Source organism: Rhincodon typus, chromosome 18 (genome assembly GCF_021869965.1).
Source record: "Rhincodon typus isolate 14 chromosome 18, sRhiTyp1.1, whole genome shotgun sequence".
NCBI lineage: Eukaryota > Metazoa > Chordata > Chondrichthyes > Orectolobiformes > Rhincodontidae > Rhincodon > Rhincodon typus.
In genome coordinates, this window is record NC_063349.1 from 53,293,964 (window position 1) to 53,307,015 (window position 13,052).

Here is a 13,052-nt window from a genome sequence, read left to right on the forward strand (position 1 = left end):
AATTTTACTTCCCATATGGCAAGAGAGTTAATACCACTTTGACTTGAATATGAGGTTTTTTTAAAATATTCTCAGATCTTTAAATTAACATAGATTTGTTTCTACTTGTTGGTTGATTTATTGTCGCATGTACTGAAGTACAGTGAAAAGCTTTGTTTACAATTAAGCAGGGATGTACAGATCAGAGGTTGTAAAAAGACTTAGACAGAGGCATACAGGGCACGCACTAGGCAAGATCAACATTATTTGAGGCTAGAGCGTCCAGTCGCCAGTCTAATAATGGCTGGGAAGAAGCTGTTCCTGAACCTGCTAGTCCATGTGTTCGGGTTTCTGTATCTTCTGCCTGACGTTTTGCATGTGTACATCTTCACTTGTAATCTTTTAAAAGTTTATGAACCTGCAAACTAAAAAGTATATATATGTCTCATGTAATACAATTTCATTGTTCCTTGATGCGCATTAGTTTATTATTGCTGTCTGGCATGATGGCTCAGTGGTTAGCACTGCTGCCTCACAGAGCCAGGGACGCAGGTTCGATTCCACCCTCCGGTGACTGTCTGTGTGGAGTTTGCACATTCTCCCCGTGTCTGCGTGGGTTTCCTCCGGGTGCTCCGGTTTCCTCCCACAGTCCAAAGATGCGCAGGTTAGGTGGGTCACCCATTGAGGTGTAGGCTAGACGGATTAGCCATGGGAAATGCAGGGTTACAGGGATAGGGTGTGGGGTAGGTGGTGAATCTGGGTGGAATGCTCTTCAGAGAGTCAGTGTGGGCTTGTTGGGCTGAATGCCCTGTTTCCATACTGTAGGGATTCTATGATTGATGTGACTAATGCTCGAATTTCAGTTCTGTAAACACTGTTTGATGTTGAGAGTACAACTTAAGTGCTTTTCCTTTCCAATGTGTAGAAATGTACAATTCAAGAAAGGGCTGTAGAAGAAGTGAAACTAGCCATCAAGCCTTATTACCAAAAGAAGGAGATTACCAAGGATGAATATAAAGAAATTGTCCGCAAGGCCGTCGATAAGGTAATGTTTCAAAATGGATTATAGTTTTCCACAGCATTACTGATGAGTAGGATTTTTTTAAGTGGGAGAGTACAAACTTCATGTCATAGGATTGTATGCCTTGGATATCTACCCTTGGTAATTTAATTATTTCTTTGGTTATCGTGTTTTTAGATTGGTAATCTCGGTGCACTGAGGTACATGAAATGGATAGGTGCAGTTATTCACCTGAATATCTTGTATATCAGTGATAGGACCACAGACATTAATGAGCACTTAAAAAACATTGGTTAGTCAAGGAAATGCAGCAGGGATTTGTAAAGGAGGTCACGCTTACAATTTAATCAAATTCATTGAGAAAATTACTGATGGGATGCACGAGGTGAATTCAGCAAACATGATGTTGATAATATGCTAAGATTGATAGAGAAGAGCAAATGGATGTTTCACATTTGCATAGTGTAGTTTATGCCAAGGACATGTTTGAACTCTTCTCTATGTACATAAATAATTTAGATACGAGTTCAGCATAAATAATAAGTTTGCAGACAGCCATGGAAAATGACAAATGACAGAAAATTGCAGGAAGTGATGTGAATACATTAATGGGTTAGGAGATGGTTTTATGGTGAAAATTCAGTTTCACTGAACATGAAGGCAGATTAGCATATTTGATACAAGAAGGGGTGATGGAAATATACCAAAGTTGGTCATCTTTTTAATAGAGTGGAGGTGTAGAAATGTACGATACTGATGTCCTTGATCTTTAAGGATTCCTCCTTCATGCCCACTTGTCTGTCCTGAGCATGCTGCAGTGCTCCAGTGAATCACAGTGCAAACTGGAGGAACAACATCTCGCCTTCAAACTAGGCAGTTTACAATCTTCTGGGCTCGGTATTGAGGTCGACGCCTTCAAATTGTGAACCCATTCCTTCCCTTTCTTTTAGCTTTGCTTGTTACATTCTCTGTTACCATGTCCTGTCTCCTCCCCTCCCACCCCAGTGGGACTGTCTGTTCTTCCCAGTCTGACAGACACACCATCGATCAGCCATTCTCATATTCCAATCGCTTAGTCTGAACTATCAACATCCTTTCTCCCCCAGCACTCCAAACCCTGGCCCCATACTATTGCAGTAATGCTGCCCCCTCCACACTTCACTTCAGCTCTTGCTTGCTGTCTCTCCATGGATACTGCCTGACCTGCTGTGATCTCCAGCATTTTTTGGTTTCAGTTGAGTTTTAAAGAAGTAGATACTGAATACAAAAACAAACAGGCAATAATGAATCTCTATACAGTCCAAAACTGCAACTGTTATGTTTGATTATGGGCGTTCTGGGTCACGGAATTATAGAAGTGCAACAACGAATGATGATCTTAGGCAGTTTCTCAGGATCAAGGATAACTAGCTACCTACTCTGGTTCGATGAGATCTGAGATATTGATAATTCTAATGCGTACTCAACAAACTCTACCACATGAAGGACGTGGTACTAACAGGGTCAAGCAGATGACATCTTTCTAGGTTTGTACACTTACTCTGATGCCTCAACTTCACCTTTGTGTGCTCCTGATTAAATCTGTGGATGTCTTCAATGTTTTCCAAATAAACATTTCTGTTTTTCTCAGTCACAACCTAGATGTTTGATCTCCTCAGGTGTACTTTGAGGTTAATGGGGAGGGGACAGTAATGACAAGGAGATTGCAAAATAAAAGTATTAATTGGATTAGGTGAGACAATGGAGTGTGGTATTATCGCTGGAGTCTTAGTCTAGAGACCCAGATAATTTTCTGGAGACCCAGGTTTGAATCCCGCCACGGCAGATGGTGGAATGTGAAATCAATAAAAAATTATCTGGAATTAGGAATCTAATGATGACCATGGATCCATTGTTGATTGTCGGAAAAACCCATCTGGTTTACTAATGTCCTTTAGGGAAGGAAACTGCCATCCTTACCTGGTCTGGCCTACATGTGACTCCAGACCCACAGCAATGTGGTTGACGCTGAACTACCTTCTGGGCAATTAGGGATGGGCAATAAATGCTGCCTGGTCAGCGACGCCCTCACCCCATGAATGAATAATGGAAAAAAAAAAGCATGTTTGAAGTTTTCAGAATTTCTTGGGGAATTGTCTGAGTATTGGCAGTTAATTTGACTGATTGGTGAACAGGCAAATAGGAGCAAAAATTTAGGATCATCCTAAAAGAGTATGAGATGAGGTTAGAAGAAATATTGTCATAAAATGAGAAGTTTGTTACTACAGGATAATTGCAGCTGAGTTGATCAGTTTCTTTCGATTTGATTTGATTCACCTAAGTACAGTGAAAAGCTTTGTTTACGAGCAATACAGGCAGATCTTAGTAAGCAAAGATGTACAGATCGTACGGTGGAAAAGAAACTTAGTCAGAGGCGTATAAGTTATGTCAAATGGGTGTGTACTAGATAAGATCAACATTGGCAAGATCAGCATTATTTGAAGTTAGAATGTCCATTCATCAGTTGTAACAGCTGGGAAGAAGCTGTTCCTGAACCTGTTGGTGAGTGTATCTAAGCTTCTGTACCTTCTGCTTGACAGAAGAGGTTGTAGGAGAGCATTACCAGAGTGCGATGGTTTTTTGATGATGTTGGCAGCAAGCCGTGTAATGGAGTCCGTGGATGGTCTGAGCTGTATACACAACCTTCTGCAATTTCTTGCCTTCCTGGGCAGAGCAGTTTCTATATCAGACTGTTATGTGCCTGGACAGGATGCTTTCTATGATGCATCTATAAAAGTTGGTGAGGGTCCTTACGGACATGCCAAATTTCCTGAGCCACCTGAGGAGTAAGAGGCGCTGTTATGCCTTCTTGACCGTCGCATCTGTGCAGGAGATCCACTCCTAGGAACTTAACGCTCTCGACTGTTAACCTCTGCTCCGTTGATGTAGATGGGGACATGTTCTCCTTCTTTCTTTCTGAAGTCAGTGATCAGCTCTTCAGTTTTGCCAACGTTGAGAGAGAGGTTGTTCTCATTGCAGCACATCTCCAAACCCTCTATCCCCTTTCTATATTCTGACTCATGGTTGTTAGATATCCATCCTACTACTTTGTATAGATGGTGTAGTTCGCAAACTTCTAGATGGCGTTTGTTCAGAATTTAGCAACATAATCATGGGTGTACAGGGAGTACAGTAGTGTTTATTCACTTGAGGTTGGCCGATTGAGTACTTCTGGGGTGGAAATGTTCAAAGGAGAGGAAAGAAGCAGGAATGGAGTTACTGTAGTTAGCCAGCCCAGGGGTGAAGTTAGCAGTGGCATGGACATGATGGGATGCAGTAGCCTCCTGTTTGAACTCAAATTTCTGTGATTTGTTTATATATAAATTGTGCTATGTTGCAACGGTGAGATTTATAAAGTTTTTTTTTGGGACTCCCTTTAAGGTAAAAGGAAGAAGGTAATGTGACTTGTCCTGAAGTCTACCTGACTGCAGGCTAGGTTTAGCTAATCAGCATTTTTACTTTGAATCAAGGGCCATCTAATTCACATTGCCATGGAGATGGACCTTGAAAAATAGAAGGGTCTAAGATATCGCAAAGAACTGACAGACAAAGTTGGTCTGCCAGGATCCAGGAGAAGAAGAGCAGCTATGGTCAACAAGGTGCTATTATCATCATGCAGGAATGCAGGTTGGAGCTCACGCTGAAATTGAAAGATTGAGTTAAAGCATATTGGGAGATGCACCGAGTTTGCTTTGGGGGAAGAATTTCCAGGGAAGGACCTTAATTGTGAAAGACAGGTTTTAAAAGTACCCATCTGAGAAAGGAAAAGAACAAAACCCTTGGGAGCTATAAATCACCTTCGGCTGATGGTGGAAGAATTAAACGTCTGTCTAAAGGACGGTTTAAATTATAATTGTGACCAGCTTTTCAGTTATGCTTAATGTAAAAAGAAAGTTCTGTTTTGTGATTTCAAGTATTAAGTTACCTACAAGGATGGTTTTTAGACTTTTGTTACAGTAATGACATGATATCTTCTGTTACCCTTTCTGCTAAAAAGTGGAAATTTAAAAGTTAAGTCTCTACAGTGATTGTAGCTGTTTACAATCTTCTGCTGAATTAAATAATTGGAAGATGTCAAAATTCAGAACATACTGAAACTTGTTTGGCATTGTTAAGATCATGTTACATAAGAGGCGTGATAGGGAATGACAAAATGTAATTGTCAACATTTTCAGTAGATAAGTAAAGAAAGTGGCAGGAAAGAAGATGTCCATAAAAATAATCAAAACAAATGTGATAAGCACAACCTACAGAGAGAAGAAGAGCAAACTGTAGAAAGCTAAGGGAAAGACCTGGAAAAAATTCACCCACAGAAAGGAGGGCCGCCTTTTCCTTCAACCTGTTGCATAAAATGAAATGGCATCAAATAGGCAAAGACAATCTGATTGTAGCATAAAAGTCAGTGTATTTGTATAAGAGTGAATCAGTTAAGTTTTGGATACTAGCGGAATCGAGGGATATGGCAGGAAACGCGACCATCGTTCACAGCTAGACGTGGCAGGACTGAAGAGCTTAAGTTTGATTCATTGGTTGTGGAATCACTTTACTTTGTCCATTACTTGCTGCATGTGCTGTTTGACACACAATTAGTCCTGTTTTGTAGCTTTGCCAGGTTGACGACTCATTTTTCGGTATGCCTCGTGCTGCTGTGGACAAGCCCTCCTGCACTCTCCAATGAAGTCTGTCTTGTAGTTTCCTCTCTTCTCCTTCCCCTTGCAGCTTTCCCTCAGCTCTTTGCCTTTAACCCTCTGCCTGTGACGCAACCATCGTTTAACCCTGCATGACATGAAAAATTAACTTTGTTTTGATCATCCCAGTGCAAGTTGTAGATTAACTTGTCCTGTAAATTTTGACTTTTAATTTTTTGTCTTGGAGGTGTATGTCTTTTTGCATAGTCTTGTCAACTAAATAAATTAAACAGTTCCTACCTACCACATTTGCACTACGTAAATTTAAATTTGTCCAGGTAGATTCATTGAACCTTGTGTGTCTTCTCTATAGGTTTGCCACAGCAAGAGTGGTGAAGTCATCCCAGGAAAAGTAGCCAATTTGGTAAAAGCATACGTAGAAAAATATAAACATGCCAGGAAAGGGAACCCAAAGCAAAACCCTGAGGAATGCAGTATCATTGGGAACAAATCTTTTTAAACAATAAAAAGCTGTAGCTGATTGGTTACCAGTGTTAACATGAGCTCAAAATAGAATGATGAGTAGGAACTTTGTTATCTATTGGTTCGTTTTTTTTCCTTACAAAAGATTAGGTGTTTTTCTAAAATTGAAGCATTTGAAACAACACAATAACGTGAAATGAAAGCATGCTGTCGTTAGTTATTTGGAGTTGTAAGGATACTTAATATGATCTGTCCTGGCCCCTCCCGTGGGTTGTCACTAGATCAGTTGTATAAAATGTGATATTTGTTAGATGATTTCCTAATGTATCAAATTATCTCGATGAATTTTTTTTTTGTTAACTCTAGTTAAGTGTTTTTGTAAACCGTTTGTATGCTGTACAAAAGCTTCCAGGTTTAACTGGAAGGATCTGGATCATGTAGAAGCACTAAAGACTGGCATCTGAGGCTGATCAGCTGTTTTAGTGCATATAAGGTCTAAACAAAGATGATTGCTTAACACTTCTAGGACTGTTGCTCAGTGGGAAATGTTTGATAAAAGATTTGATTCTATAGTTTCATTTTTGAGAAAAGCAGAAAAGAATGGTTAAAATGTCAGGAGTATTCTGTAATACTTGCTCAACACAGCAAAATAAATTTTCTGCTGCTTGTCAAACTAGTTTCTGGGTCTTGATGGACACATATGTATGGATTTAAATATATTCGAGTTCAGACAGCAAATCTGTATTTTTACTTCAAATGTAATATCCTTTGTAAAAGTTGGCTTATTTTTGATTATTCTGTTGATAATGATATAGTAATACATTCTGCTTATGGTAATTATTTCATCTTTGGTGCTGACCTTGTTCAGATAATTCTAACAAATCATGGCAATAGACAAGTTACCAGCAGAGATCTTACAATGGAAATGTCTATATATAGCTTGAGGACTTTATTATTGAGTGAATATTGAGTGAAATGTATTTTTTTCTGGTGTTTCCAAAGGTTTGTGTTCTGAATTTTACAGAAATTGCTATTGTCAGCAGTGCTTAATCATATTTGTGTATTGGAACTAATAATTATGTAGAACAACATCACAACATTGCTTCTAGTTTTTGATTATTTAATAGAATTTTGCAGTAGAAGTGTTCATACTTAATTCATTGCCTCCCTTCCCTTTTCGACCATCTGCTTTTGAATGTTTTTGCACTGGTTTTCCTGGAAGTGCGTTCACTAATGCTACAAGAGGGCGGGACAGTTTCAGAGTAGGACATCGCACATTTCTCATAAACGCAAGTAACTCTCAGGAATACAGCACACTGTGCATTTTATGTCGAAAGTATTAATTTCACTGAAAGGCTTCACACTTTTAATAATACACCCAAGTAGTATGGGAAATATATTGATTCCACGAAGATGTGAGCATTCGGTTTATGCTGTTCCGTTGTATTCAAGGTTAATATGTTCGTGAAATAGTTTTCAATCTGCTCATGGTCATGTTAGTTATGTTAAACCTATAATCAGTACAAAATATTTGAGAAACTCAGCAGCTTTTCCAGCATCTGTGCAGAGAAACAGAGTTAACATTTCAAATCCAGTGACAAAACATTTCATTCTCCACAGTTGCAGCTGAGTTTCGCCTGCACTTACTGGTTTTATTTCAGATATGCAGCATCCGCAGTATTTCACTTTTATTTGAATGTTTAATCTGTATACTGATTCAGTGTCATCTGGAGTATTATTCTGTCAAACACTTTAGGACATGTAGAATAGAGATCAGTTCTAGATACGAAACGTTCAGTTACGTGGATAGGTTGGAGAAGTTAAGACTGTTCTCCTTGAAGAGGAGATGTAATACAGCTATTTAAATCTTAAGATATCCTGGCAGAATATGTATGGAGACACTGTTCTCCTTGTTGAAAGAGCAGAGAACCAGAGGGCACAGGTTTAAGGTAATTGCCAAAAGAACCAATGGTGACATGAGGATGACCTTAATAGAGCACATGGTTAGGATCTGGAACACTCTTCATGAGTGTGGTGGAGGCAGGGTCAATTGAAGATCTTAGAAGGAAATTGGAAAGGTTTGCAGGGCTATAGGGAAAATGTCCGGGGAAAGGTCCTAAATGGATCGTTTCTTCAGAGGATCAGCACAGATAATTGATCTCCTGCTGTAACCATTCTGTAATAAAATATCTACAAACAATGGAATGTCCTGGAAATTAATTGTGTGCAACCAAACTTGTTTAACATTTTAAATTAATTTATAAAGTTAAGTATTGATGGTTAGATTCTTAAGCATTTTATTTCTGCTTCATTAATACTCGTATGGTGGCATACATTGCAGCAGAAATCTTGGGCTTTATGATAAGTTGATTCAGAATTTTATGAAAATGATTTGCAGTAGATACTTTTATTCCCCTCACGTGATCAGCTTGACATAAGCCTCCACCGGTGGTGATTTTGTAATAAATCTTAGTGGATTTTGAATCAGTTTCCATTTCCTGTGATGTTCGCATGAATAACCTTGTGCTTATGTAATTTAGTAAGAGATAGGTGCTCTATTTTCTTCTCCTTTAAAAGCCTCTTACATTTAAGAAATTGCTGATCGGGTACCTTTTAATTTCCAACTTTAAACTGAGAGGCAGTATGCTTCATTATTCTAGGAGAATGTATTATGAGAAGGGACATTCAAAGGGAATACATCAGTTACTTACTACAACTAAATTCCTGGTTCGTTCTCCTATTGACCATGTCTTATATCCTAGAATTGATGACAATCATCAATCTGGGATGTTTTTCTCCCCTTCTGAAGCCAGTGTTTACCAATTTAACAGAGTTTTGGATTATGTTTGGCCTTGAGTTAATGACAACCACTACTACTCTTGTTCTTGTATAGAATTTCCTACAGGGTCATCAGATAGGAACCATGAGTTTTGATTTGTACTCAAGGGATGCTGAGAATCATTAATCTGCTACCAACCTGGTTAACATGAGCTAATTCAGTACTGACCTGAATTTAACTCTGGGTCGTTCAATTACACATTCCTACCAACTGAGGTAAGAATGAGAAAAATGAGGGGAGATTACTTGTTTTAAGTGTTAAGCAGAGAATCTGAACTATTTTTAAAAATATATTCTTTCATTGGATGTGGCATTGCTAGCAGGCCCCAGCGGTCATTAACTTTCCACAATTGTCCTTGAATTGTGGTCTTCTAGGCCATTTCAGAGGCCAGTTGACAATCACCCATATTGCTGCATGTCTGATGTCACAGGTAGGTAGACCAGGCAAGGACATTAGTGAACAAGATGGCTTTTACAACAATCAGTGAAAACTTCATACAAAAACAGTGTTGGAGAAACTCAGCCAATCTGATAGCATCTGTGACAAAAAACCAGTTAATGTTTTGGGTCTAGTGACCCTTCCTCAGAAATGAAAATTTCATGGTCGCCATTACTGGAACTCGTCTAGATACTAGAACAATTCTAGATTTATCGCTGGGATTTAAATGCTGCCACAGTAGGATTTGAAATCCACAAAAGCCAACGCAGCAGATTTTTGATTGTCTTCCAAGGACTACTAGAAACAATGAGAAGAACATTACATAGAGTAACAGCTTGCTTAAAGTTTGCTGTGAAAAGATTATCTTTGCATGAATTTTTAAAATTCTTACAACTGGATTGACTTGGTGTATACCACTGCACCAGTAGATATAATTGGAGCTTAAGTCTTTTTTTCAAAGCCACTCAGTAGTCGGCACTTGAAGTAATGTTACTATAGCAACCAGGATCCATTTGCCATGCATTTGCATATATCAGCATCAACAGATTGAGGTTGTGAACTCTAGACAAAATCTTGAAGATGTGTTTGTATTGTCCCAAAGACCAATCATCTATCAGTAATTTTACAAATAAGTGCAGCTTGTCAGAAGTAAGCACAGTTTCACCTGATGGGTGCCTGCACAAAGCTTTAGCCCTTAGTCCATCTTAATTGGATCCTCTAAAACTATATACGTGTGTAAAAGGTTAATGTTTTTCCTTCTCTCTGATTTAGCGATTTATCAGTTTCCTACTAGAATGGTAGATTGGTACACTGCATTTCCTGGGTTGTTAAATTCATGTATTTTACCTATATTTGTAAATAATCCTGTTATTTGATGTATATAGTTTAAATTAATAAAACCATTTTGGTTTACACTGTAAATACTTTATTTATCAACATCTTCGATTCCTTAAAAATTGCACTGGGTCTGATTTCATACTGGTTGCATTTAGTGGAGGTGAAGAGGAGTAAAATTAATACCCTCTTTGTAAAATGCCATCTGTGGGGGGGATTATAGTTAATCAGAATGGCCCTGCCTACACTCTTTGATGTAGTTCTTTTTATTGCATTATTGTACTTAATTTCTTCTTCCTTGGAACAAAATCAGAATTTTTGAAATACTTAACCAAATACCACTGCCAACATGTTTAACTATTGAAAATCCATGAAGACGAAACATATGCCAGTTGGGAAACTTAGCATTTCACCAAACAAATTAGAATTTTAGATGGTATGACCACACGGTTCTCTTTTCACAGTATCAAACCACCACAGCAATGAATAGAAATTTTGATCTGCAAGCTTTAGATGAATGCCTATAAAGGACTGGAATGCAAATAACTTCCTTGGTCAAAAGTCACATGACACCAGGTTATAGTCCAACAAGTTTATTTGAAAATACAAGCTTTCAAAGCTCAGCTCCTTCCTCAGGGGAGCTGAGCTACAAAAGCTTGCGCTTTCAAAAAAACCTCTTGGACTATAACCTGGTGTGAGATTTTTGACCTTGTCCACCCCAGTCCAACACTGGCATCTCTACATCATAATGTCCTTGAGTAAATTTTCTAACAGAAAATTCCTTGCAACCCTCAATGGTCAAGATAGTCATAAGTGGAACATTAGAATTGTTGCTAAGGGTTAAGGCATAGCTAGATTTCTGATGTTAAGACTATAGTCTTGAGTAAACAAGGCTGAATGCAGAATGAGGGAAGAACACAAGTTAGGAGCAGGAGTAGACCATTTAGCACCTCAAACCCACTCCAACATTCATTAAGATCATGACTGATCTGATCACCACCTGAACTTCATTCCCTGCCTGCCCCTCTAGTTTTGCCCATGATCCTTGATGGAACGTTATCAAGGTTACATTTGACAGCAAGAGTAGTCATTTAACACCCCTCAGGAATTTAGCTCTTTTGTACAACCTTAAACCAAGGCTGTTGAGTTTGGGTTTTGCCTAGGCCATTCAGCCCCTGCCCTCATTACAACCATGAACAGATTATTGTTAAGCAAATAAAAACCAAAAGAACTGCAGATGCTGGAAATCGGAAATTACAGGGAAAGCTCAGCAGGTTTGGCAGCATCTGTGGAGAGAAAACAGAGTTAACATTTCAGGTTGTGATCTTCTCAGAACTATTGCTAAACAAGTTTCCTTTCAAAGCACTGTTAGTGACACCCACCATCACTACTGATATTTGAGAGTAGACCAATGGGGTGATAATCACCCATGTTGGAGTTGTTCATTTTGTGTCCATGATTTACCTGGGCAGTTTTTCACAGATGTCAATGCAGTACTGAAACCGAACAGCTTGGCTACAGGTGCAGCAAGTTTTCAATACCATTGACAAAACGTTGTTGGGGTACGTAAATTTTGCAGTATCCTACTTGAGGACTGTTTTCAGTGCTGGATTCATCAGAAATAGAAAGAGACTATGCTGAGTTAGCTGGGATGCTGGTGTAAATTTTTACCAATACCTGCAGTCACCTCAGGGCAGTCTGCACTGACATTTATTCTCAGCTTCAACAGAGAAACTAGGATATGAGCTGCTCTGTCCATAAGGGGAAAACAAAACACAAGTAGTAAATGGGCATCCTCAATGGAATATCATGGTAAACAGCAGCCTTCATCTGGTTCAAAACCAGGGTAACACGGAGACCATTTAGGACTGATAAGAAAATTCTTCATCCAGAGTGTGGTGAGTCTGTGGCATTCTACTTGAGGCCAAAACGTTTTGTTCTCAAGGAGTTTATTCCCTTTGGCCTCAAAACCATATTTAAGGCTATGGTAGAAAAGTTGGAACAGGGTGGGTAATCAGCCATTATCATATTGAATGGAGACATACTTGAAGGAAGGGTAAATGGCCTACTCCTATTTTCTGTGTTTATGTTTCTTCCTGTGCTCCAATTCAAAAAGGTAGCGATGTCAGTTGAATCAACTTTCTCAATCACTGCAAGAAAGATTTCCTGACCTATTTCCACAAAGGCTGTATTTCCATTTTTTTTGCTCCCAGAAGGGGGCCAATGGAATTTCATAAAAGTTTGTGCACAGCATTCAACATGAATTTCAAGGAAAAGGTTAAAGCAATAAATTAATAAAAAAACAAACATTATGAAGTGCAAGCAGTATCTTTTTAGCTGTTTTGCTTAAGAAACAGGATAGACTAAGCTCCAAAAGGTGTTGGGGACAAGATTCAAGTTGAAGAGTTGGGTAACTAATACTGCTTTTCTGTTTGCATGTGATAGTATGCACTCAAAGCTTGCTTTGGCAGGATTTGTACTAGGGACGATCAGAAGTGAGTTGCCTTTCAATCTGGGTTTTTGCTCCTGTCCAGGCCTGCTTTGTGGATAGGTTTTTAGGGATAGAGAGAGAGAGAGAGAAAGTGGCGTGTTGAGCTCACTCCCAGTCTCACAATACTTGCTCTCTGAAACTCCCTGCTCAAACCAACAAGGCTTGGAGATTGTAACTGCTGCACAAGCTGTTAAAAACAGATTTCCTCACTGTAGCTGCCCTGGGTTCATGGTGTTGCTACAGTTCCATCTCTAGTGGCGTGCAGACTATTATTGGACAACCCAGCATGCTACATCAAAG

General features: G+C 39.0%; 1 protein-coding gene across 1 annotated transcript in view; it reads left to right on the forward strand.

Annotated features, from left to right (window-relative positions):
* LOC125485391 (protein SCAF11-like) overlaps positions 1-10,339 on the forward strand; it is a 42,316-nt gene extending 31,977 nt beyond the window's left edge. Inside the window, exons 6-7 of the mRNA XM_048607953.1 lie at positions 905-1,024; positions 6,041-10,339. Of these exons, the coding sequence (XP_048463910.1) occupies positions 905-1,024; positions 6,041-6,187 (267 nt within the window). The 3' untranslated portion in view covers positions 6,188-10,339. The remainder of the gene's footprint in view (positions 1-904; positions 1,025-6,040) is intronic.
* The last annotated feature ends 2,713 nt before the right edge of the window (positions 10,340-13,052 follow it).